This window comes from Heteronotia binoei, chromosome 13 (assembly GCF_032191835.1).
Source record: "Heteronotia binoei isolate CCM8104 ecotype False Entrance Well chromosome 13, APGP_CSIRO_Hbin_v1, whole genome shotgun sequence".
NCBI classification, from domain to species: domain Eukaryota; kingdom Metazoa; phylum Chordata; class Lepidosauria; order Squamata; family Gekkonidae; genus Heteronotia; species Heteronotia binoei.
In genome coordinates this window covers 82,342,173-82,369,560 of record NC_083235.1, presented here as the reverse complement: position 1 = coordinate 82,369,560, position 27,388 = coordinate 82,342,173, and the positions used below count along the sequence as shown (strand labels likewise).

General features: G+C 44.3%; 1 protein-coding gene across 1 annotated transcript in view; it reads right to left on the bottom strand.

Moving 5' to 3' along the window:
* LOC132581737 (F-box and WD repeat domain containing protein 10B-like) overlaps positions 1-27,388 on the bottom strand; it is a 159,599-nt gene that overhangs the window by 18,417 nt on the left and 113,794 nt on the right. The window contains exons 11-13 of the mRNA XM_060253132.1: positions 14,155-14,313; positions 12,734-13,002; positions 2,663-2,830 (exon numbers count right to left, since the gene is read on the bottom strand). Coding sequence (XP_060109115.1) covers positions 2,663-2,830; positions 12,734-13,002; positions 14,155-14,313 — 596 coding nt within the window. The remainder of the gene's footprint in view (positions 1-2,662; positions 2,831-12,733; positions 13,003-14,154; positions 14,314-27,388) is intronic.

The following is a 27,388-nucleotide window of genomic DNA, read 5'->3' as shown; positions in this document are numbered from 1 at the left end:
AAGGGATTCCCGGGATGCAACCATTTTTCGATGACGTTTTGATCGCCGCACCGGACGTGGAGGAATTTAGCAACCAGCTGCAAGAAGTCCTCCGCCGTTTCCAAGAGGCTGGTCTGAAAGTTAAGCGAGAAAAGTGTTCCCTTGGGGTACTGAGGGTGGAGTTTTTGGGGTTCACAATTGACGCTGAGGGAATCCACCCGACGCCGGACAAAACCAGGGCCATAGTGGAAGCCCCCACCCCCAAGAGCAAGGCGGAGCTACAAAGTTTCTTGGGGTTATTAAATTTCTATCATTCGTTCTTACCCCACAAAGCTGTTCTAGCTGGACCCCTCCACAGACTCCTACACAAAAATGCCCCGTGGGTCTGGGGAAAGAAGCAGGCCGCAGCGTTCCAAGCAGTCAAAGGGCTGCTCGTATCCAATAATGTGCTCCACCATTTTGATGAGAGCCTACCAGTGAACTTAGCATGTGACGCGTCACCATACGGGGTGGGCGCAGTCCTGGGTCACCAACTCCCGGACGGGAGGGAGGTCCCGGTAGCCTACTACTCGAGGACCCTGACCCCAGCGGAACAGAACTGTGCCCAGATAAGGAGGCCTTAGCGATCGTGGCAGGGGTGCATAAGTTTAATGATTACCTGTACGGGAGACGTTTCACCATAGCCACGGACCACAAACCGCTCTTGAGCCTCCTATCCCCGGACCTCCAAACGCCCCAGATTCTTTCACAGCGTGTTTTGCGGTGGAATCAGTTCCTCAATTCCTACACATATGCCCTAGTCCATCGGCCGGGCAAGGTGATGGGACACGCAGACGCCCTCAGCCGCCTACCACTGCCCTCCATAGGCCCCAATCCGGCCCCAGCCCACCATGTGATGCTCATCGAAACGCTACCAGAGAGACCCCTACAAGCAGCAGAGGTAGCGAAAGCTACGGGGCAAGACAAAGTACTTGCGCGGGTCCTCGACTGGGTGGTGAGGGGCTGGCCCGAGGGAAAACAGGGCGAAGAGTTCAGGGCATACACTACACACAAGGAAGAACTATCCACCCACAAGGGGTGTTTGTTATGGGGGAGCAGGGTGGTGGTCCCCCCCCCCCGCTGCGGAAGCAAGTGCTGGGGGCCCTTCATGAAATGCATCCAGGTATTGTACGGATGAAGGCCTTAGCACGCAGCTATGTATGGTGGCCGGGGATGGACGAGGAAATAGAAGGGTGGGTCTGGAGGTGCAAAACCTGCCAGGAGTCCCGACCCAAACCGCCCAGCACCCCGCTCAATGCTGGGAAGCACACAGAAAGCCATGGTCTAGAATACACATCGACCTTGCAGGGCCCTTTCAGGGCCAAATATTCTTCATCTTGGTGGATGCATACACCAAGTGGTTGGAAGTTATTCCGGTAGCTTCAACCTCGCCGGTGGCGGCGATCCGGGCACTACAAAGGGCCCTGAGCACACACGGCATTCCGGACACCATTGTCTCAGACAACGGGACCGCCTTCACCTCCCGGCTAATTCCGGGAGTTCATGCAGAGATACCTGATACAACACATCAGGTCCGCCCCCTTCCATCCGGCCACCAACGGCCAAGCCAAGCGGATGGTGCGCACCACGAAGGAAGCACTGGGCCACATTGTGCAGGGGGACTGGGACCACCGCCTAGCCGCCTTCCTATTCGATAATAGGATAACGCTCAACCCAGTCACGGGGGTCAGCCCAGCCGAGCTTTTGATGGGACGAAAGCTGATCACTAGATTAGATAGGCTGCACCCCGACCGAGCCACCGACATCCGAAATTACCCGGAGATCAGAAAAGCAGCCAGGGGATTCTTCCCAGGGGACCCAGTATACGCTAGGAACTATGGGTGCGGCCCCGAGTGGGTAGAAGGCCGGGTGCTGTGAGTAACCGGGTCCCGCCATTACGATGTGTCCACAGTGGGAGGCAGTGTACTGCGGAGGCATATAGACCAAATACGTCGCCTCACATTGCTGGAAGAACCGGCCGCAATACGGGGCAAAGAGGAGCTCACTGCCGCGGCCCCACAGAGATCTACCCCAACACCGCTGACCGCTCCTGCCAATCGGGAGGTAGAGTCCAACCGTAGCGAGGGCGACTCCCAGGGAACAGGGACACCAAACGAGTTGCAAGGTGCAGACAACCCTACACCGGCGGTTCTCCCGCAAGGGGAAATAGTCACCCCGTCTGCGGCCGTGGCCCCAGCAGCTCCGGCGACCGCTCTGACTCCCCCAGCCATCCCAAGGCGGTCTACCCGGGAGCACACGGCCCCCACTTACTTGCGGGACTATGTGTCCTGAGCTAGGGGGGAGGAGTGTTATGTATTGAACATAAGTTACCAGGCTGCATGGCGATCGCTACTGAAGGCGACCCCTGGGTCCCCGGATGGAGCTTGCCAGTCGCCCCGCCCATCAAGATCTGTGGTAGGAAGTTTGACCGACCAGGATTGGCCTGGTTGGATGAGGGGGCTGTTCCGGGTACTGTATATAAGCGGGGCCCGGCCCGCGTGTTGGCTCTCTTGTAATATGCTACTGAATAAACTATGTTGCCTTCAAACCGTCTTGGTTCTCAGTACATTACAAATATTTTTTAAAAAACTACCTGGGAAATCTCCTGTGTAGTTGGTAGTTTCAATATACCAAAGCTCCTTACCAAAACAACCTTTCAAAGTTGAAACAGATTCAGAATCCTTCAAGTTGTTTTTCTGCTTCTCTGTCTTGGCATGATAAAAGAGCCTCTTTCTCTCATTTTGTAGAATGTCCCGGGATCTTAGATTCTTGGTCCTGGACTGACCTGCCTTCACCATTTCATAACAAAGGTCTGGAAGAAAAAATAATAGTCTAAATTGCAACTGGAAAGCATGCTTATTATGAGTAATACCTATTGACCTTCTTAGTAAAAAGAATATAGCTACAGTCTTCAAAAGATTTAATTCCATAGTTGTGTAGATGAATAGGGCAATCCTACAGTAAATATAATTGTATCAGCTCTGTTTCAGCTACTAAAATACTCCATATTTTTCTGTAATACACCTCTTGATGGCTGTTTTGCTGCTTTATCAGAGTCCTGCTAACTTAAAATGCTGTACTTGTTTGTCCAACTAATTATACCTGAGAATTTTCTAAAGAAATAACCTAGATGTTATGGTGTTAGTTGGTATTATCTACAAAAGTGTTATTCTATGATATGTTATAGTACATTAAATGAGGGAGTCTATTGGGTTTTATCCACTGATCTGTTGGAAGAGAACCTGATTCTTTAACACACATCTTGGGTGCGGTCACACACTCTAAATAATACACTTTCAATCCACTTTCAATGCACTTTCCAACTGGATTTTGCCAGTTCACACAGTAAAATCCAGTTGGAAAGTGCATTGAAAGTGCATTATTTAGTGTGTGTGATCGCAGCCTTTACTAGATTGCCCATTGCTGATTTTCCACTGCCACTGTTTGAGTAAACCACCTTTCTCAACCCCTAATTTTTCAATAAATGACAGAATTCTTGCTAGCTGACAAATGTCCCTCAATCACTGAGCAGGTGGTGGAGTTCTTGGTTCTAGCAGTGAAAGAGATAGGAACTAAAAGCAATAGAGGTATCATATAGAGGACAACTTTTGTTTTATTCTTTTGATTGAGCCTTGAGTGTAATTATGTTCATTAAGTTGTTTGTACTAGAAAGCTCCTGAGGACTGTTTACTTCTATGTTGGCCTGTATTTCTCCCCCCCACCCCGGTTATGCCAATAAAGGTTGCCTTTGATTGATTGATTGATGGATTGATTGATTGATTGATCTGTTGGGAGAAGGTGCTGATGGATACAGATCCCCTTCCCTGCCATCCTTTCTGACTTCAGGAAAGCTGATTTCTGACATCACACTACTCATGTAAGCTAATAGCCCCATGGTTTAGGAGCCTGCATTGAGAAGGGGAAAGGAGACAAAACTAACCCTCCTCCCCCTCTGATAATTATTTAGATGACACTAGAAAGGCACATTCTTTATTTCTGTCATGGAGATGTAACAGACTTATTATCCCATCAGTGGAGGAAGAATTCCCTTTAAAACAGACATGTGGAAATTAAGAGTCTCTTATCCTATTCCAAAGCAATAAATTAGCTACTGAACCACAGGGCTATATTGAGATGTTTGGTGTTTTTTTTGGGGGGGGGGGGTTTGAAACCAGTCTCTATAGATCGTTAGCCCTCTGAAGAGAAATCTGAAGCTTATTTATTCCAGTTGTTAAGCAATGTCTTTCCCAGCCAAATATCACTCATGTTATCTTTTAATACTTTATTTAAAATCAGTTTTATATTTTTTTAAATATAAAAAATCCCACTGATACAAAAACCCTTGCATATGTCAATAAAATCAGAAACATATCACCCCTTATCCTAGCTTATAGTAATATTCAAAGATAAAATACAATTTCTGATATTCTCACAAAAGCATTTTCACAAAGATTAGACAGTTTAACTGCAACATTTAATTTAATTTTTCGATTCATACCCCGCCCTATTTTGCAAGTGGGCTCTGTGGGGCTTACAATATTAAAAACCTTACAGAAACACTAAACAATCCACATCCAGAGCAGATAATATCATAATTACAGAATTAACAGAAACCATGAGCCACATCAGGCTGGTAGTATTCAGCATAAAATAAGCACCCAGATGGTAAGGTGCTAATAAGGTGCTGGGGGGAGTGATGATTTCAGGGAACACCTGTTGGATCCTTTAAAAGCCTGGCAGAAGAGCTCCATCTTACAGGCCCTGCAAAACTTAGATAAGTCCCGCAGGGCCTGGATCTCCAACGGAAGCTCATTCCACCAGGTGGGGCCCAGACCAAAATGGCCCTGGCTCTCGTTGAAGCTAGTGGGTGTCCTTAGGACCAGGGATCACAAGAAGATGTTGTGCAGCTGACCTCAGAGCCCAGGGGAGCTCATATGGGGAGAGGTGGTCCTGAAGATACGCAGGCCCCACACCATAAAGGGCCTTAAAGGTAAGAACCAACACCTTTAAACGGATCCCATACTCAAGGGGTAGCCAGTGCAGTTTGTGCAGCACCGGATGCATCCATGCCCATAAAGGCCTTAGTGCTAATAACCAGGCTGCAGCGTTCTGCACCCGCAGGAGTTTCTGAAGCAGAATCAAGGGTAGCCCTATGTAGAGAAAGTTACAATAGTCCAATCTGGAGGTGACCATTGCATGAATCACTGTGGCTAGATCACGGGGGGGGGGGGGGGGGGTGAGATAGGGGGCCAACTGTCAGGCCTGCCTCAGATGGAAAAAGGCGGCCCTTGCCGTGGCAGCAACCTGGGCCTCCATAGATAAAGAGGTATCCAAGATTAATCCCAAGCTCTTCACCTCTGTCAACGGCACTAATTGAGTACCATCAAAGGGTGGGAGCCTGATCCCATTTCCTTCCCCCCCAATCCAGACACAGGATTTCTGTCTTAAATGGATTTATCTTCAGTCAGCTCTGGCACAACCAACCAGCCACGGCTTGCAGTGCCTCATCCAGTTCATCAGGGGTGGAGTCTGGACAGCCATCCATAAGTAGATAGAGCTGGGTGTCATCAGCATACTGGTGACAACCCAGCCCATATATCCAGACCATCTGGGCAAGGGGGTGCATATAGATATTAAATAGCATTGGGAAAAGGTTTGCCTCCTGTGGCACACCACATTCAATTGTCGCAGGGATGATGATGATGATGATTATTCCACCCATTCCCCCATAGGGGCTCACAGCGGAGTACGTCATAAATAATAAAATCACAATAAAATCACAACAGTATCACAGTATTACAATATTCAGTACAACAGGATGGTCCAGCAGGACAGTGTAATAAGATGGTATAGCAGGACAGGACAGCAGATCAGCGCAGTAGGATAGTACAGCAGGGGAGGCCAACCAATCTAATGGATAGATGCCTGTCACCTCACCCGAAAACATGGTGGAACAGCTCCGTTTTACAGGCCCTACAAAAGGCTAACAAGCCAGGTAGGGTCTGGATCTCCATAGGGAGCTGATTCCACCAGGTTGGGGCCAGGACTGAAAAGGACCTGGCCCTGGTAGAGGCAAGATGGACATCTCTTAGACCGGGGATGGTCAGCCTATCTTGGAAGGCCAAACAAAGCGACCACCGAGGAATATACGGGAAAAGACTGTCCCGCAGGTATGTTGGTCCCAGGCTGCGTAAGGCTTTAAAAGTCAAAACTAACACATTGAAATGGATCCAGTATTCTATAGGCAGCCAGTGCAGGGCATGGAGCACCAGCCGTGTGCTCACCCATACAGATGATGCAGTCAGCAGGCGAACTGCCACATCTGCACTCACTGCAGTTTCCGGAAGAGTTTCAAGGGCAAGCCAGTGTAGAGCGAGTTACAGTAATCTAGCCTGGAAGTGACCATTGCATGTGTCACTGTGGTCAGATCTTGGGGGGATAGATATGGTGCTAGCTGCCTGATCTGCTGTAGGTGGTAAAAGGCAGACCCAGCAGCCGCTGTGACCTGGGCAGACCCAACAGCTGCTGTGACCTGCGCCTCCATAGAAAGTGAGGCATCCAGGATCTGTTCACTGTTCACCTGTAGGGTCTGCATTAAAACAGCACCGTCCAAGGCTGGAAGTTGAGTGTATGAACCCCCCCCCCCTCGACTCGGGCACAGGATGTCCGGCTCTGCTGTAGCTATCCTGCCATGGCTCCTAACGCCTCAGACAGATGTTCACGGGCGGAAGACGGTCTGACCTCCATCAACAGATAGAGCTGGTGACAACCCAGTACAAAACCTCGGGCAATCTGGGCAAGGGGGTGCATATACTCTAGATGTTAAATAATATGAGCGAGAGAATAGCTCCCTACGGCACTCCACATATAAGTGGATATTCCGGCAACGGCGAGTCAGTGGGTCAATCGATCATAGTCAACTGTGTCAAACACTGCTGACAGGTCAAGAAGAATCAGCAGCGCCAACCTGCCTTGGTCCAGATGTCTTCTTAGGTCATCTGTGAGGGCAACTAATACCATCTCTGTCCCATGGCCAAGGTGAAAATCAGATTGGAATGGGTCCAGGGTGGATGTTTTATCCAGGAAGACGTGTAGCTGCTCCGCCACCGCTTAACTACCATTCCCAGGAACGATAAATTCAAAACTGGGTGGTAGTTAGCTAGAACCATTGGGGTCCAGAGATGGTTTCTTCAAAAATGGCTGAATTACCACCTCCTTTAATTTCTTGCTTTGTCCTGCTTTGTCAGGGACAAGTTAACAATATCATCCAGAGAAACCCTGATATCATCCTGGTGAGACTTCACAAGCAAGGATGGGCAGGGGTCCAGGGCTTCACTGCAGCCAGGATCCTGTCTACATCCTCCAATGTGAGTTGACTGAAGTGGTCCAGTATTGGACTGTGCGATGGCCAAGGGGCTTCCAGTTTATATACTGTATCAACCATGGCTGGGAGGTCTTGGTTAAGTTTAATGTTTTAATGTTTTATATTGTTAAATCTAAAGGCTTTTATCTACTATTGTATGTTTTTATAAAATGTTGTTAGCCGCCCTGAGCCTGCCGAGGTGGGGAGGGCGGGATATAAATAAAAATATTATTATTATTATTATTATTATTATTATTATTATTATTATTATTATTATTATTATTATTATTATTATTATTATTATTATTATTACTGGTGGAGAGTAAAGATTTTATCAGCAAAGTATGTCGCAAAGGCCTCAGAACCAATATCCAATTCTCTGTCTTTTTGGTTGCTCGATGGCAAAGTTTTCAGAGACCGAATCACTCTAAATAATTGAGCTGGCTGCAACTTCGCAGACTTTGGAGGCCATGTAGAAATTTTTCTCAGCGGACTTCACAGCCTTCTCATAGAGTTTCATAAGCATTCTATAAGAAGTTCTGGGCTCTTCATCATGAGCATGCCGCCACACTAGCTCTAACCATCTAAGCTGTCGTTTCATCCTTAGCAGTTCCAAGGAATAGAAGAAGATAGAAGATATTGGATTTATATCCCACCCTCCACTCCGAAGAGTCTCAGAGCGGCTCACAACCTCCCTTCAGGCCTGCGCAGAGGAATTTTTTAGGTGAAGCGCAGTGTGCGCGGTACTGGCTCCACCCTTTCACCTGGGGGTCATCTGCCATGGCCCAGTAAGCCGGGACGCCGGCAGCGAGTCCTCCAGGTGGTAAGTGTTACATTAACGAGCTCTATCTGCCCGGGTTTGATGTTAGAGTTTTCCTTCTCTTAGGCTGGCGAGGTTGGTGGGCCCAGCCTGCCCATCCGGTTATACCGCCAGACAATTCGGTCGCCCCATGACGTAGCAAACTCTGTGAAAAACGGGGGGGACCAGCGAGAAGGTGTTGCTACGGATGCAGTAAATGCAGGAGAGGCCATTGCAGTGACCATCTGCCAGGCATAGCCAGACAGTGACCACGCGGCGTTCACTACACCGGGAGAGGAGAGGCTATGTATTGCGCATACACTTTCCCTGGGGGGGGGTAGGATACCCAGAGGGAGCCCACCCACCCCCGCCCCCCTAAAATTAGCACCCACTAAAATTCCTACTATTTACCTAACTCCCACTAAAATCCACTTGTTTACAAAGCTCATTAATTATCATATTGTCTAATACAGTTAAACACAACTAACAATTTAAATTGATTCCACTACTGATTACTGCTAGCGAGCCAATTAATATTAATTTCCCTCCCTCAGATTTCCACCCACCCTAATGTAAACAACCCAATTAATTAGCTAGATAAAAACAAATTTTAATAGCAGCCACCCTCTGTCCCCGACCATGGAGAAAGGAGGTCAGGCTTCATCTGAGAGATTCAGGGGTGTGGCAATCTTGTATAGGCCCAATTACACGAAATTCACATGACTCTATCAAAACCAGTTAATTCATCTTGTCCTGTTAGGGTTGCCAAATCATACCTTCTTGCCAGTGGGGGAGTGGGAAGGGACCAGAAATGAGGGTCTTTAGTACAGAGTTGCCAGGAATACTGTTAGAGCAGAGTCCAACAGTAGGTCTCTGCACAGAGCAAGATGCAATTCCGAGGGCCCGTAGACTGAAGTGTAGTCTAACAGTCCAAAGTCAAATCACAAAGCAGGGAGTGTCAACAAATCACAACAAACAAATAGTCAACAAACAAATCGCAAGTGTCAACAAACAAATCACAAGCATGGAGTGTCCAAGGGAGTAGTCAGAGCCAGTCCAAAGGTCACAGGTCCAGAAAAAAGTCAAGTTTTGGTTTCTGGTTCAAGGATAATGATGCATTGCTCCCACACTGAGCAGTCTTCCCTGCCCAGCCTTTATAGTTCTCAGCTAGGTGTTTAGGAGTAGATCTGCAAGCACTTGCCATTCTCTAACAGGTTGCCTGGATGCAATCCTATAATTACTGATCTTCCACAAGCAACTGGTGATGGGCCCAGAGGTGTGCACTTTGCCTTCTTTCTTGAAGCTGCTCTCTAAGTCTTTGCCTCCTCTGTTCACAGAGTTTTGGCAACCTGGGAGGACTGATATTAACCACCTGGCTTTTGTCTGTTGAGACAAGGCTGGAATGTGCTGGTGAGTCAGTTACGGCTGTTGGCCTGTAGCTTGGTTTCTGCTGGTTCAGCGCTGCTGGTCTGAAGTTCCTTCTCACCTGAGCTGGCTACTTCTCTTAAAACATCTTTGTCACTGCCCATTTTCAACTAAAGGTCAGGCTGCAGTTCAATGTTAGGTTGCACCATGACAGGGGAACTTTCCGGGAGTAGGGGGGCCAGTGTGATGACATCACATGGAAGTTCCATCATCATATTGGGGACGTTGTGTGGGGTAGTGGTTGTTGGAGTGGCGTGTCCCCCCTGCTGGCCAACTGGCCAATTGGCCAGCAGCAAGCAGGAGCACGTGAAATCTGGGAATCCTCCTGGGGGCTGGCAACCCTGTGTCTAATATATAGTGTAAGCATGTCTGATTTTAGAATTAACTTTTGCATAGAAATGTTGCAAACCAATAATCTGTTATTCACTGGGCAAATTTTATTTCTGGGCAAGCATCCAGTGGTTCGCAATTATCTTACCAAGGATGCAACTGCATGGGTCATTTTGCAGAAAAAAGAGGTGCCAGAGCTCATTAGCATAACGCATTTGCATATGCCACACACCCCGGCATCACCAGAAGTGCATCTGAATGCCAGGTAGCAGAGATATAAACTTTTAAAAGGGCACAAAGAAACACAATTTTTTTTTACTTAAAATAAAACATACTTAAAACATTAGCATGCTTGCAATATTTTGTTTAACAGTCTCTGATAACTGATATCTCATGCTCTGAATTATTGCATCAAAATCTGGAGACAATTGTGCTGTGGCAATCCTGAGTATGCTGTTCAGGTGTTTTTCAGGTGTGTATCTGTAAGTTGCAAACCTACTTTTCATTTACTGACATTCGTGCTCAGTATTCAGTGCCCTAGGACCCAGGGGAAAACATGAAAAGGCTGGGCATTGAGAGCTTTTGTACATAAATTACTTCATGTGCTGGTCAAGAACATGTGAAGAAACCATGACACAGACCGAGGGCTATGCGTCTGTCTACAAAACTATAGTCTTCCTCGGAGAAATTACTACAACTCCTATGAGACAGTGCAAGAATAGGGACAGCCATGTACAGTGGTCAGTATCAGCCTACTATCTGGGAAGTCTAAGTTCAAAATCCCCAATCAATCAAAGGCAATCAAAGCATAATGTGAAATTTGAAAGAAAAATAAAAGGAAATATGCTGGGTGAACTTAGTCTGGACACACATTCTCAGCCTAATCCTGGCTTGTTATTCCTCTTCTGGATCATGAAAGCATTAATACAGTGATAAAGGGGGAGGCAAACCCTGTTGCACCCTGGCATAACAAGCCAACAAAACACACTCTCTCTGTCTCTGTAGGAAGGCAAAAAGCTCACACTTTGAATAAAATGTTGCTGGTTTTAAAAGTGCTTTTCTTTTTTAAAACTGCTTTCTCCCATGCGATCCAGGGAACTCAGCAAAGGAAGCTCTGGCTCTTTCCTTCCTTCCCCATGAGACAAGGAGGATGAGCCTCAGCTAATAGAAGGAAAAGAGGCTTGGCTCAGTAGCTCTGCCGTGTGATTGAGAACACCTGGCAACCCTAGAAAATTCAATCACATAGCAGAGCGACAGAGCCAAGCTCCTCCATTGACTGAGGCTCCTCCTCCCTTTGGGAAGAGGGAAAGAGCAAAAGGCTGATGTGATTGGCTGCCTCATCAAAGGGGAGAAGCACAAAATGGTGATGACAAGCAGGAGAGAGGGAGAAGGAAGCAGACAATGGCCATTTGCTTGGGGGCCTGATTAGAGCTTCCGGAGCTCTGTGTCAGACATTGCAGAGCATTACTGTGTCATTATGCTGAATGTATTCTGTAACTTGTTCCTTGACATGACTAACTCCATTTTGAACTCCTGTTATGAACTTCTGTTATGAAGCAGAAGACCTTGCATATCAAACGGTCTTAGAAATGTTACTAACCCATGCTGTGAATTCCTCTGCATAACACTAACAAAGCAATAGCTCTTTGAAGATAGCAAGCCTCAAGGAGAGCCAGCAGGGCTCCTCCGTAAGAAAGGGAGCCGCAAGCCATAAGAAGTGGGGAGAGTGTTACTTGTAACATTAGAGTGTGAGAATGTAGGATTGTTTGGAAATGCTTTGATGTAAGGCCTTAAAACCCATGTATGTTTCAATACTTGCTATCAGTTCCAATAACTGCCTATTCAGAACTTTGAGATATCAAATAAACGCTACTACTTTTGCAACAAATGATGGTCCGTTTACTTTGAGCTCCAATGTCTGACACTCTGCTCCAGGGAGCTCCACCCCCAAATGTGGCCTGTATAACAATAACGACTTTGCTAAAATGGTTAAGTAAATTCTCAGTCTTACTTTGTTCAACCACCGATAATTAGGGGCTACAGCAGAAGAATTCAGGTATGTATTTTATTTTTTCAAGATGCAAGAGGTGTTGAGAATTAAAAACAAATTGTGATAAAGACAGTTGAAAAATTATGACTAAAATCATATTGGCTATATTAAAAAACCAAGGCAGGACATGTGTAAAGATCTCAGACTGACCACATATAAAGCTGCCTCAGACCATTGGTCTCTCCAGGTCAGCGCTGTTTACTCTGACTGGCAGTGACTGTCCAGTGCCTCAGGTAGAAGTCTTTTACCTCACCTACAATATGATTCTTTTTGTTGGTGATGCCAAGGGTTGAATATGGGACCTTCTGCATATAAAGCATATGCTCTTCCACTGAGCCACAGCTTCTGATTGCTACATAATTAAGAATGATCAAATGTCAAAAATTTCATTAGACAATTAAACTCTAATCCTTTTAACCTCTTTTCATGTGTGTTTGATATGCTTTCCAAAATACATGAATAGCATTTAGCAAATCTGGCTATGGCAGTATTAATGAAAAATATACTGCTGTGCAGAAATGACCATCAGTTGGCTAGAGTGGAAATGGTGGAATACTCACAATGATTCCTATATTTTATTGACACTGATCAAATGCAGTCCCATATCAGAACAAAAGATTAATAACATGAATCTGAAAAAAAGATCTACTACTGATGTACTAGAACATGCCATTCAAACAATGTGCTCAAAGTGTTACAAGACTTCATCCAACTTCAGGGATTTAAGTTTACTGGGGCTTAGCAGTACCTGGAATATCACTGGGGCTTCCTGTGGGCTCATGAGTGATATAGTAAGAAAGCAGTGTGTCCTCAGGCTTGTAAAGCTTCCAGTTCTTCTTTTTGGCTTGTTTCTTCCACTCTGGGAGTGAATGTGGAGATGGCTTTATTCTGAGTGGTGCATCATCAACTTTGCACTTATCTTTTTTTTTAATAACTCGGTCGGTACCCAGTGTATAGTCCCACTCCACCTTCTCAAACTGGAACAAAACAACAGTGCCTTGTGCATTGATTAACAGTCTAGAGGGGAAAAGAGTAATAAAATTAACTCTAGCCACCAGTGGTAAAAGCTGCACAGTACTGACAAATGAAAATTTGTCAAAGATGTGACATGACACAATGAGTTGGTATAGACGGCATGAAATCATGGTGTGTGTGTTTTAATTGATTAGTTTGCAAAACTAGGATTCAGCTGACAGATAATCATTCAAATCCTGGTTTGCACTTTTGCTCCTTCCTCCACCTCCCCTGCAGAGACGTAGCTGGTATCCCACCTGAGCTGAGCCTAAAATAAGTTGGCTCCAGTATTGATCTTTTTTCAGGCAGGAGGAACAGTTAAGAGAGCTGATAGGCCTTTCCTTTTGTTTATCATCCTGAAGTATAAATGGTACTATGAGAGGGTGGACAGTATCTCCCTTACCTGCTGTGCTCAACACTTAAGTATTTTCTTGCCTGATGGCCTTGGAAATGGGGGAACAGAGATTAAGTAATTCGCATTCTTCTCCACTGGGCTTTACTCCTTTCAGCATCAGGAGTTAAAGTCCAGCATGCTCTTATCATCCAGTTTTTAATTTCAGTTCCATTACCTGCACTGCCCTTGCCCTACCCCTGCCCTCTCACAGTTGGACCTCATCCATGAGATGCTGGAGCCAACTGTCTTCACCTTCGCTGGGACATTCCCTCTTAAAGTCCCACACTGGCATTTAACACTGCATGGGCTGTAGGTGGTTACACCTGACACACCACAGATTTTTCTGACTTCAAACAGCTCATCTCCCTCTTCATCCTTTCTTGGCCCCATTGGCTCTAATGTGCTCATTTAAATGATCGCTCCGGCCCAGCAACAGGCTAGCACCTAGAAGACTGCTAGTGCCACTGATAGATTCCCTGCCCGACTTCCCCTCCTGTCATTGGTGTAATAGTCAATTGAATGATTTTTTAAACTAGCTCTTACAGGGCTCAATGCATAGTTAATTCTTAGCTGATGAAAAAAACATAAATTTCATCAAGAGTTCTTGTTATGTACGCATATTGTTCCACTGTGTATTTCTCATTCAAAATATTGTTAATTATCCTGTCTAGAATGCCACAAGCCTTTCCCAATGTCTCTTGGGAATGTACATAATACCCCTAGTTGTTGTTAACTGTAGTGTAGTGGTTGCTGCAACTTACCTGTTTTCAACAATACAGAAGGACACCACTGGGTCACCTCTACTATTGGCTCTCATAACCCGCAGACAGGCCCCAGTAAGGAAGTTAAATATACGTATCTTCCCATCAGCACAACCACTGATGACTCTGAGATAGAGAAATCCCAGATAAAGTACTTCCCTACAAACAATGGAAGTGGTTTAAGGATCATTTTTGTTCTTGCAGAATATTATTGACACAATTAAACCTAAATGTTCCTCAGGTAGAAACAGACATGATTCAAAAGTTCCAGTTCACAGGTTTTGGATTTTTTTAAAAATCCATTTTTGTCACTAATACAAAAAATTCATTTCTTCATACACATAAAAGTATAAAACACCTGGGAAAACAAGGAAACACTCTCCTACAATCTGGGGTCTCTGAGAAGTTCTTTGAAGCAGCTATAAAGGTGTTATTTCTAAGGACTTTTAATGGGGCCAAAACTGCAGGAATTTTCTTGAGAGAAAGTGTTAATGAGGTTTTATGGTATGCTTTAAATGAAAATTGTAAGCCACCTTAAAGCAGGGGTGTCAAACTCATTTGCTATGAGGGCAGATCTGACATAAATCAGACCTTGTTGGGCCAGGCCAGGCCATGAGTGTACCTATTTAAGATTAGGTAGCAGAGATATAAGCTTTATAAAGGACAGAGACAAACACAATTAAATATATGTATTTTAAAAAACTTAAAACATGCTTAAAATGTTAACACTCATTGGTCTTAAAGGTGCTTTCTTTGTATTTCTCCTATGGAATCCAGGGAACTAGGCAAAGGAAGCTGTGGCTCTTTCCTTCCTTCCCCTGGGGACGGGGGGAGGGGAGCCTCAGCCCATAGAAGGAAGAGAAGTTTGGCTCAGTAGCTCTGCTGTGCTATTGAGAGAGCCTGGAAAAACCAGCTCTGCCTCTCCCCCTTCTTCCCAAGGGAGAAGCCTCAGCCAATGGAGAAAATAGAGGTTTTGCTCTGTAGTTCCTGTACAATTGAGCAAGCCTTGCAAAGCAAGCTGTTATGCAGAAGGAAGCAAGATATAGGGAGAAGGAAGCAATGACAGCCAGTTGCTTGGGGGCCTCATAGGAGCCCGCAGGGGGCCTGATTCGCCCCCCAGATCGCATGTTTAAGTAGAAAATAACAGTTTTATTAAGTATAATAATCCTAAACTCAATATTAAAACCAACTAGGTAATTAGTTATTCATTGGCAATTCTCAGTGTCATATCTTGTACAGAAATGAAGAATTAAACTATTTTTTACTTCCCTCATCTATTACTGTATGTACTCAATGCATTCATAACCTGTGTTTTGATGTTATCCTTGTGTTTTGATCTTCCTCATTGTTGTAAGAATTTGGATAGCAGGGGTGCCAGATGTCTCTAATTGTAGGGGATGGTCTTTCTATCAGATGTCAGTTATAACTCCAGCATATGCCATGTAATGAGGTGCCATTACCAATCTCCAAGTGAGGTCTGGATATCTCCCAGAATTAAATTGGATCTCCAGACTACAGAGATCAGTTCCTCTGGGGGAAATGCTTCTTTGGAGGGTGGACTCTGTAGTATTACATTCACTGAGGTCCCTCCCCTCCCCAGGCCTCACCCCCCAAATGTCCAGGAATTTCTCAAGCCAGAGTTGACAGGAGTGTGTTATTTTCAGCTATCTCATGCACAATGTTCTTGTCTATTCCACCCTTCTGCAAAAAAAAAAAAAAATCCAGCTGAATTTAAGCCTCCCATCTCCTTTCTCCAACCAGGTGCACCAGATTACTCAAAGTCTGCCACAAATTGCCCACATTTCATGTTAGCCCAGCTACCTCTATTAACACTAGACAAGGTCTACTGCTGAAATAATCCTCTGGGGCTCAGCTGTTCCTCATGATCCTCTTATCATTTTTAGTTTCTGCTAAGCCCACCTAGGCAGGCTCTTAGTGTCAAGTCTGCTGTAGTTCCTGTGTGTAGCTAACTCATTTCTTTGGTTCAGGAAAAGGATCCTGGGTAAAACCACACTGTATGCCAATGCTGCTAGCTGGACTCTCCTCACCCCCCTCCCGTCCTTTGTTATGTAGCCTTGCTTTGAAATGGGAATATGGGAACAAGATTAAGGAGCCTTCTCAGGAGGCCTGGTGCCAGGAAGACACTCAAGGATGACCCAGGCCTGAGAACGAAATAGTAACATCAATGTGTGAATGTGCCCTGCATAGAGTACCCCTCCCTCAAGAATTCCTTTGATGTATACCTTAAATGTTGGCTCTGATTGTGTACTCGCCAGTCTTTCAATTTCGTTCTATAGTCTAACAACATGTTACAATAAACTAGAAACTTTTTATCAACAAAGGTCTCGTTATTGAAACATCAGACTTGACATTTAGCCCCACATCCTCTAATGCAGGGGTCCCCAACCACCGGTTCGTAGACCGGTACCGATCTGTGGCCTGCTAGCAACTGGGCCACGGAGTGAGGCAGAGGCACTGCACCTCCCCACCTGCCAAGGGGCAGCCTGGGGTGGCAAAAACCCCACTGGTCCATGGAAAAATTGTCTTCCATTAAACCGGTCCCCGGTGCCAAAAAGGTTGGGAACCACTGCTCTAATGGACCTACCCCAAGAGGGAAGAGCTGTTTGTCCACATAGGTCTTTTTCCTCAGTTCACAGAAAATCTCACCTACATCTAGGAAACTTTCTTCTGATTGGCTTCAGAAAGTACCTGTTGCATTGGTCACTTCTGTCAGCAGGAACATTTGCAGCACCACGAACAAGAGACAAAATCAAGCATAAGTTGCTAACCAGCCAGTATTTTAGCAGCTAAACCAGTAATCTAATCAATATTAAAACACAAAAACTAATAACCCATGAAAAAAATTACTAGGATGCACAATGCTAAATTCAGTGAAAACAATTCCAATGCAAACCTTTTAAAAATATAAAATATACTCTCATATGTAGAAATAAAGGAAATCAATTTTAAAGTTCAAGTCTTTAAAAAAATCCTTGAAATGACACAGAGTCTTCTATAATCATCGTCAAGAAACATGCCGTTCAATAATCTCATTAGAAGAATCTTGACCCAAAGAAAACTCCAAAAGTTCATGGAATCCCCCTCTAACTTCTATTCCAATGCAAAGTAAGTGAAGGATTAGTGAAATAATCAGTCCAATTATTCAAAATTTAAATGGAGCCACTCTCCTTTCTATTTGGTGAATAGTAACGTTACAAGATGATCCACTTCGGCAAAAATGAATTATTTTCACTGAATTTAGTATTGTTCATCTTAGTAATTTTTAACGAGTCATTAATTTTTGGGTTTTACCATCATTCCATAATTCTCTCATCGTGTGTCCTAGCTCATCAATACTGACATCAATCTTCTAGCTGGTACTGGGGGATTCACTGCCCCAGCTTTCATTTCCTGCTTAGGGTTGCTGTTTCATGTTGGGAAATACTGGGAGATTTTGGAGGTGGACCCTGAGGAGGGGAGGTACTTCAGTGGGATATAATGCTATAGACACGACCTTCCAAAGCAGCCATTTTCTCTAGGTGAACTGATCTCTGTTGTACAAAGATCAGTTGTAATCTCAGGAGATCTTCAGCCAGCACTTGGAGTTTGGTAATGGGGATAGGCAAAGACACGCACCCAAGGCAAAGTCTGGCCCAAACTTTGCCCAATTTGCAAACCTTGAACCATGATTTGAAAAAATGTCTTCCCGTGAACACTCACCAAGCTTCTCTTTGGTTTGGGTGCTGGGCCCCCTGTCAGGCATGTTATTTCTGAACGTTGTATTGCCTATGTTTCTCTCATGTAACCTTACCCCCCTTCCCCTTTCTTTCTTTTCTTCTACCCTTACCATGCATAATAAATCTCACCAACTCAGGATGTGTCAGTAACCTTGTAATAGAAATGTAAATGCCTCTCCCACAGGTTCTCACTAAACGGGCTTATCAGTATGGGAAGAATGTATGAGAACAGGAGATGTTGCCATTCCATAGTGACCAAAGAGATAGTTGCTTGTGGCCTTTGAACCCTCAATGCAATTCACATCCTGATGTTATTCTTTTGAAGTTATCTGTAACCCCTGCTTTTGAAGTAATCTTTAAAATGCTATGCAAAGTAACAACCTGTATTACTTCCAAGGTTTCTGTCCTTAGAACAAGTCATAGAGTTTCAAATAAAACGAGTTTTTGATTTAAACAAAAGCTTGATTATTTCAAAATATCGATGCTTGACATCCCCCAACATGCTCACACCACTTCTGGGTAATGCAGGTGCCTGAAGCCACCTGGAAGGGATGTGAGTGCCTTTCCAGTGGTCCCAAACCAGTTCAGTTTGGGCTTGGAGGTTTGGTTTGGGGCCAACCTGTTTTCAAGTCCTGAATCAAACCAGGCTTTCCTGGTCTGTGTCCTTCCCTAATTGGTAACCAAGTTCCTGCTACAGCTCAGAGCAGATAGGAGTAAAAAATAACAAAAAATCATCAAGCTAATGGTGTAATACCACTTCTTTGGAAAAACCAGAAATGATGTCACATCTCTCAAGGAGTTATCAGGAACTCCACAGTTTTATCTGGAAGTGATATCATAACAGTGCCCCCCAATTCTTGCCCATTGCCAGGTCCGTGAACTCCCAGATTCTTGCCAGACTCCATCCATTTACTTTATTTTATTTCATTTATGCCCCAGTTTTCTCCACAATGAGGATCCAATATGGCTTACATCATTCTCATCCATTTCTTCTCAAAATTCCACTTTGCCTGCTTATGGTGGGTGACCTTCAGGTAACTGCAACTCTGGTCGATGGATGGAAAATGGGGCCAATTTTTTTGGGGGGGGGGAATTGTTGTCAGGAGAAAAATTAAAAAGAAAAATAAGGCTTCATCTACTTATAGAAAGTTCTGACCATAGAGTTCATGGTAATTCCTACAGCTACCCAGAAGTGTAAGGCTCCTCCTTGCCAGAGGCTCAAAGGCTCTTCCCCTGTGGCTCTTAGTCTGGGGGTCTGGCCTGGGGGCCCTGTAGGAAGATGAGTAGCTATTCACAAGTAGTCTTGGGAGACAGTTTGGCAGTGGAGTTATCAGGGAGGTAAAAGATAAACAGAACTAAGTTTGAAATGAATTGCAGCAACATGACCAGTTAAGGAGCTGAGGCAGTGATGTGCAAAGCCTGTGGCATGCTTGTATTCTTACCAGAGGGTAACAGCAATTACACTAGCAACAGGAAAAACTTCTGGGAAAGAAATGCCCTCATTTTGATCCAGGCTTATTAGCAGTGTAAGAGCCCTGTGGCGCAGAGTGTTAAAGCTGCAGTACTGCAGTCCTAAGCTCTGCTCACGACCTGAGTTCGATCCCTGGTGGAAGCTGGGTTTTCAGGTAGCCGGCTCAAGCTTGACTCAGCCTTCCATCCTTCCGAGGTTGGTAAAATGAGTACCCAGTTTGCTGGTGGGAAAGTGTAGATGACTGGGGAAGGCAATGGCAAACCACCCCATTAAAAGTCTGCTGTGAAAACATTGTGAAAGCAACATCACCCCAGAGTCAGAAATGACTGGTGCTTGCACAGGGGACCTTTCCTTTCCTATTAGCAATAGAAGAATTAACAGACATTCTCACATTCTGTTACTGTTTTATTGGTTTCGCATGCTTATGCAGCCCAGATCAAAGGTTTTCTGAATTTGTTAATTTTACTATTCTGCTATTGGATTTTAACTTTGTACCACTTTGCATTCTAAACCCCATTAGCTATATATAGCTCTGCTTACTGTACCTCATTCCCTGTCTGAAGAAGTGTCCATGCACATGAAAACCTACATTCTGAATAAAAGTTTGTTGGTCTTAAAGGTAAACTTGACTCCTGCTTTGTTCTACTAGCAACAATTGTAAGTTGGTAGTCCTACTGGAGGAGAAGATACAGGGACTTGAGGCACACTTGTCCACACTCCAGTTTATAAGGGAAGGTGAAGATTTCATGGATAGAATGCATGCCGTCCTCTTGAAAGAGCAACAGAAAGAGGAGTAAAAGGTATCTTGCTGAAAGGAGGCACACCCAGCACAGGAGGAAGGGTGCATGGAAAAAGATAACTCACAGCAGCAGGACAATTCTGAGCTTCTGTTGCTAAGCAATCAATTCCTCATAGATATTGATTCTAGACCATTGGAACAAGGGCTACTTCCCCAGCCTTCATGAAGCTTGAAGGAAATTTCTTAGGTCTTCTTGGATGAGACAAGTAGAGCTTCTGCTCCCCAATATAGGAGAAGGTGTGTGCTGGTAATTGGGGATTCCCTTTTCAGAGGGGTAAAGTCCAAAGTATATTGACTGGACTTGTTGTCTCAAGAGGTATGCTGTCTACAAGTTGCGCACATCCAGGATGTGACTGAGAGGGTAGAAAAACTCATCAAGCCCATGGATTATTATCCTTTCTTGCTGATCCATGTGGGAACAAATTGGTACATCCCAGCCCAGCCCAGAACATATTAAAAGAGACTATGTGGCTCTGGGTAAAAAGATGAAGGACCTGGGAGTGCAGCTTGTGTTTTCATCAGTTCTTTCTGTCAAACACCATGGCTTAGGAAGAAAAAGAAGGATACTGCATATAAATGACTGGCTACGTAGATAGTGTCATCAGGAAAGGTTTGGATTTTTGGACCATGGATTACACTATTGAGATGGTCTTCTATCAGGAGATGGTTTGCACCTCACTAAGTTACTGCCTTGCTGGATGAGGAGAATTCTGTAGACATGGTTTATCTTTATTTCAGTAAGACTTTTGATAAGATTCCACATAATATTCTTGATGATAAATTGGTAAAATGTGATTTGGATCTTATTCCTATATGGTGAATCTGGTACTGATTGAGAAATCACATCCAAAGAGTGCTTGTTAATAGTTCTTCATTCTCCTGGAAAGGAGTGACAACTGGAGTGCCCCAAGAATCTGTCCTGGAACCCGTTTTGTTTAATATCTTTATAATTTATTTGGATGAAGGAACAGAGAGAATGCTTATTGCATTTCCAGATAATACTAAATTGGGAAGAGTAACAAATGCAGTAGAAGACAGAGTCAGGATACAAGATGATCTTGACAGGCTGGAAGGATAAATGTAAAGTTCTGCATTTAGGTAGGAAAAATCAAATGCATCATTATAAGATAATGATGACCTACAACAAGGGTCCAAAACATTAAGAGAATATGCAGCCGAATTCAGAGCCAACGTGGCAAAAGCACGAGTGTGGAGTGAGCAAATGAAGATAGAGCAATTCTAGCGAGGCCTAAACACAAGTGTACTGGATTGAGCCCTTCAGCAAGCCCACCCTATCACACTGGTAGGTTGGGTGCAACTAGCAGGTGAGGCTGAAACTAACATGAAGTGAGTGGATCTCCAGCGTCAACAGCAGCAAGGGAGTAAGGGGGCCGTGAGTCTCGGTTGGGGGCAAAACCTGAAGGGAAGAAAGCAAGCCAAACTGGGGGAGCTACCAAACCAGCTACCCCCAACGATGCTTTCGATGTGGTGACCAAAACCACTTGGTGGCTGATTGCTCGGAACAACCTCGAGGCCCCCCGCCTCGCGCCGAAGGCCAGTGCACCCCAGGTGAAGAAGACGGAAGGACGACCAAAAGAGTCCACTATGAGATGGGAGAAGACGACTGGGAGAACGAACCAACGGGAAACAGGGACGACCTGCAATGAGAGGTGCTGAGCAGCAGGTCACGGAATTAACGGCACCGTTGTGGGTGAGAATAATGGGAACTTTGTTTTTCATCCAATTGACTTTGTTAAACCCTACTCTGAAACATTTTATATATGCTCGAGCCTTGCTCGATTCAGGGTGCACTAGAGACATAATTACAAGTTGGTGGAAGCATTGGGACTCCTTAAGAGTCCACTACCGCACCCCATACAGTTCGAGAAAATGGATGGAACAGTAATGAGAAGGGAGCCCTGTACCGAACAAACCCAAGCCATACCAATGGGAATAGAAGACCATTGGGACACCGAATTATTAGTAATAGCCCCATCATCATCCTTGGACATAGTTTTGGGGGTCGGTTGGTTAGCAAATCACGAACCCGACATAAGGTGGGGAGATCAAATAATAGATTTTAGAGATAGGAGGTGTGAGCACCACCACTGGAACATGGAACCACCCCCAGTGAACAAAAAACTGTGTCTGACCATAGACGAAGTAAAATAGATCCCTAAGGAGTATAGAGACCTAAAACAGGTGTTTAATGAAGAAGAAGCAAATGAGCTCCCACCCCATAAAGGGACTAACTGTGCGATTGAACTAATCCCTGGGCAGGACCTCCTGAGAGTCAAGCCATACTCTATGGGGTGGGCTGAAAAAGCAGAACTATGCAAATTTCTGGACAAAAATTTGAAGCGTGGGTTCATAAGGCCAACCATGGCCTCCCATGCCGCCCCAGTACTTTTCAGAAAGAAGAAAGATGGGGGGCTTAGACTTTGCATGGATTTTAGGGGGATTAATGTGATTTCGACCTCCAATATGTATGCCATACCACTGATAAAAGACTTAGTTCCATATCGGAAGGAAAATTTTTCACGAAATTGGACTTAACGAGATGCTTACTTCTGGGTATGCATAAAAGAGGGAGATGAATGGAAGACGGCGTTTAACACACCGATGGGACAGTTTGAATATTTAGTCATGCCTTTTGGATTACAAGGGGCCCTGGGAGTTTTCATGAACTTCATAAATGAAGTACTACGAAAGTAGTTGTATAAAGGAGTAGTGGTTTACCTTGATGATATTATTATCTATTCAGAAGATCTACCATCTCACGTGAGATTGGTTAGAGAAGTCCTAAAGACCCTGTATGACAACCAACTGTATGCCAAACTATACAAATGTGAATTCCATAAGACGGAATTGGATTACCTAGGCTACTGAGTATCTGGGAGAGGATTAGCCATGGACCCAGCCAAAATACAGGCAGTGGTAGAGTGGGAACCCCTGAGGACACGTAGACAGCTCCAATCTTTCATTGGATTTGCGAATTTTTATCGTAATTTTATACAGGGATTTGCCCACACCACGCTTCCTTTAACAGTCCTCCTGAAAACAAAAGGGAAAGGTCCAGAGGCCAAACGACCCGGGGCAAAATTAGAATGGACCGCCCAATGCCAAGAAGCATTTAATAAACTTAAAAGATTGTTTACTAGTGAACCCATCCTGATCCACCCCAATGAACTAAAACCCTTCGTGGTTCAATGTGATGCCAGCAACGTTGCTATGGGGGCAACCCAATGAGGAGGGGGCCTTTAAACCCTGTGCTTACATTTCCAAAAAATTCTCCCATGAACAGAGGAACTGGTCAGTATGGGATAAAGAGGCTTTTGCAGTGACTATTGTGCTAAAAACTTGGAGATCTTGGTTGGAAGGGGCAAGAGTACCATTTGAAATATGGACAGATCACAAAAACCTGGAAGCCCTAACTGGGCGCAGGAAACTAACTGAGAAACAGATACGTTGGGTGGGGTTTTTTGTAAAATTTGATTTTACGTTGAAACATATCCCGGGGTCGAAGAACTTCCTGGCTGATGCCTTGTCAAGACACCCTCAGCACAACAGCCAAAGGGAGGAGGTGATCAACTCTATCATATCTCTGTGTCAGCTGGGGGGGAGCTGTAACTACGCGCTCGAAGGCGAAGCACAAGAAATTAGCAGAAAGATGCGGGGGAGATAAAGTAATTGATGAAGTAGAGAAAGAAGGAGAGACTAGACCTGAAGGAGTGGTGAAGGAGGATTCTGGTATAAGGACGGTAAACTGTATGTGCCAGAAAGTCTCAGAAAAGAACTGCTCCAATTTTGTCACGACAGCAAAATCTCAGGGACTTCGGCTAAGTTAAAACCCTGCACTTGGTAAATAGGCAATTTTGGTGGCCATTCATGAAAAGAGATATTTCAAACTACATTGCCTCTTGCCCAATATGTATAATGGCTAAAAGAAAGGGGGGAACCCCCACGACTATTACAACCTGTAGAAATAGCCACCAGACCATGGTCGGTGGTCTCACTGGATTTTATCGTGGAACTACCTTCCTCACAGGCAAAAACCGTAATACTAGTAGTAGTGGACACCTTTTCAAAACAAGCTCATTTTATCCCATGTACGCAAATACCAACGGCTAAAAAATTGGCGCAGTTATTTTTTCAACACGTGGTGAAATTACATTCGTTCCCGGATAAGCTAATTAGTGACCAGGGCTTACAGTTCTGGCGGGAGTTTTGTAAACTAACTGGAATTGAACAGGGAGTGAGCTCTTCATACCATCCCCAGACGGACGGACAGACGGAAAGGATGAACGCTTTATTAGAGCAATATTTAAGATGCTTTGTGAATTACCAACAATCAAATTGGGCAGACCTCCTCCCTTTTGCCGAGTATGGATATAATAACAGAGTGCATAGTTCCACAAAGACTTCTCCTTTTTTAGTAGTGAATAGTTATGAAGGAAAACCCTTCCCCCTCCTGCCTGGGGGGGAACTGCCTGTAATACCTTCATCTTTTGAACAATGGTGGGAAAAGCTAGGGAAAACATGGAAAAATATCCAGGAGAACCTGGAAATGGCAAAAGAAACGTACAAAAAACATTATGATAAAAGCCATACACCAGCATGGGACTTTAAGGTAGGCGACAGCATATTTCTATCGACCAAGAACTTACCATTACCACAACCTTCTAAAAAAACTGGCCTACAAGTTTTTGGGACTGTTCCGTATTAAACGTGTAATCAATAAAGTGACAGTAGAACTTGATTTACCTAAGATGTTTAGTGAGATACACCCCATCTTTCATTGCAGTTTACTCCGGAGGGACCCTGGAGCTATGCCTTGGCACCCTCGTCCCCAAGTTCCAGAACCTATCTGATTAGATGGAAACACTTTTCTTTAGCACATGATGAGTGGATCGAGCGCTCAAATGTAAAAGCATCAGAATTAAGAAATTCTATGATAAACATCCCAAAATACCCCAATGAGAGTTTTAGGGGGGGCAGTATGTCAAGCATGCATATTTCTAAATGCCATTATGGTTACTCAGACAAAGAGAAGGATACCAAGCTCTTCTGCTCCCCCCTTTTACAACCTAAGGGCAATACTAAATCCATCTGGCTCAAGGATGTTTAGGTTAGCTTGGCTGGTAACAGTGCGAGGTGCCTCTCCCCCAGATTCACACAGACAGGTCTTATCTACTCGCAGAGAAAGTGTGAGAAAGGGAGATGTTTCTATTAACTAACATTCCTTAGTAATAAAAGAGGTACTTTGTAGTAACCTTTGAACCCGTGACTCAAATTGCATCTGTATGTTATTCTTTGAAGCTATTCTATAAAGTAACTGTGTGAGTCTGTATACGTCATTACTTCCAAGGAATCTGTCCTTGGCAAAGCTATGGAATTTCTACAATAAAGCAACTTTTGATTCAATAACAAAAGACTGATTATTGGGAAATATCGATGCTTAAGAGAATCCCAGCTACAAATACAAGTTGATGGGGTGTGAACTGGCAGAGACTGACCAAGAGAGAGATCTTGGGGTTGTGGTAGTTAACTCACTGAAAGTGTCAAGACAGTGTGCGATTGCAATAAAAAAGGCCAACACCATGCTGGGAATTCTTAGGAAGGGAATTGAAAACAAATCAGCCAGTATCATAATGCCCCTGTATAAATCGATGGTGCTGTCTCATTTGGAATACTGTGTACAATTCTGGTCACCACACCTCAAAAAGGATATTATAGCATTGGAAAAAGTGCAGAAAAGGGCAACTAGGATGATTAAAGGTTTGGAATGCTTTCCCTATGAAGAAAGGTTAAAACGCTTGGGGCTCTTTAGCTTAGAGAAACATCGACTGCAGGGTGACATGATAGAGGTTTACAAGATTATGCATGGGATGGAGAAAGTAGAGAAAGAAGTACTTTTCTCACTTTCTCACAATACAAGAACTCGTGGACATTCAATGAAATTGCTGAGCAGTCAGGTTAAAATGGATAAAAGAAAGTACTTCTTCACCCAAAGGGTGGTTAACATGTGGAATTCACTGCCACAGGAGGCGGCGGCGGCTTCAAGCATAGCCAGCTTCAAGAAGTGATTGGATAAAAACATGGAGCAGAGGTCCATCAGTGGCTATTAGCCACAGTATATTATTGGAACTGTCTGGGGCAGTGATGCTCTGTATTCTTGGTGCTTGTGGGGGGGGGGCAAAGTGGAAGGGCTTCTAGATCCACTTGTGAACATCCTGATGGCACTTGGGGTTTTTTTGTTTTTGGCCACTGTGTGACACAGAGTGTTGGACTGGATGGGCCATTGGTCTGATCCAACATGGCTTCTCTTATGTTCTTATGTCAGTTGAGAACCTTTGTGCCTTTGAGAATGTGAGAACAGCATTTAAAAATAATTTTCAGGCATGGGTGTGTATAATCATTACTAGTAAGAATCTGTCCATTCATGGTTTCTGATTAATTTGTATCTATGGTTTTCATTATGATTTGATCATATTTATAGCTTAGTTCCAATTTGAACACAGGAAATTACTGGGAAGAAGATTTAAGAAACATGGCTAAAGTCCAGGTACATGTTGTTGTTTGCTACCATTTTGAACATCACTGAATCCTCATATAAAGAGTCCTATTGAATAATTTGGACTTTTTGTCTATTGTTAGAAGACTGGGACTGTGAGAAATGTTTTCAAAGCAAATTATTTTAGACCCCTTGACATCTCCAAATATCAGAGAATCTTAACCTTGTCACGCTTTAATGCTCCACCTTCCACCCTCCTGGATACCATCATGTCCTGCTCCCTCAATGGCTTTGTCCATGTCATACAGGGAAAGTAAAGTCTACTGAACATGTTCTGATGCACTGATATTCAGCATGAATATATTGCTCCAATTCAACTATACCAGGAAGATCTGAACAACTTTATGTCTCCTCCTTGCAGACTCTCCCCTGGAGATAACTAATAAAGTTGCCAAATTCTGACTATGGGCTTGTGGGATACTCAAGCAGTTGCTTGAGACCAAATAATTTTGCCTCCATGTTGGAGGAGGGCATTATCTTCTCTTTCCCCCACCTTTAATCTGTGCTTGTTTTGCGCTTGTCATACTGTGTTCTTTTTTTTATTGTTGACTCTTTAGAGGGGATTTTGTATTGAAATAAAATCTAACTTGAAAATTTGAATAAGGTGAAGGGAGACTAAAATGAGCGATAAACATGTGGAAAAGAGGGAGAGA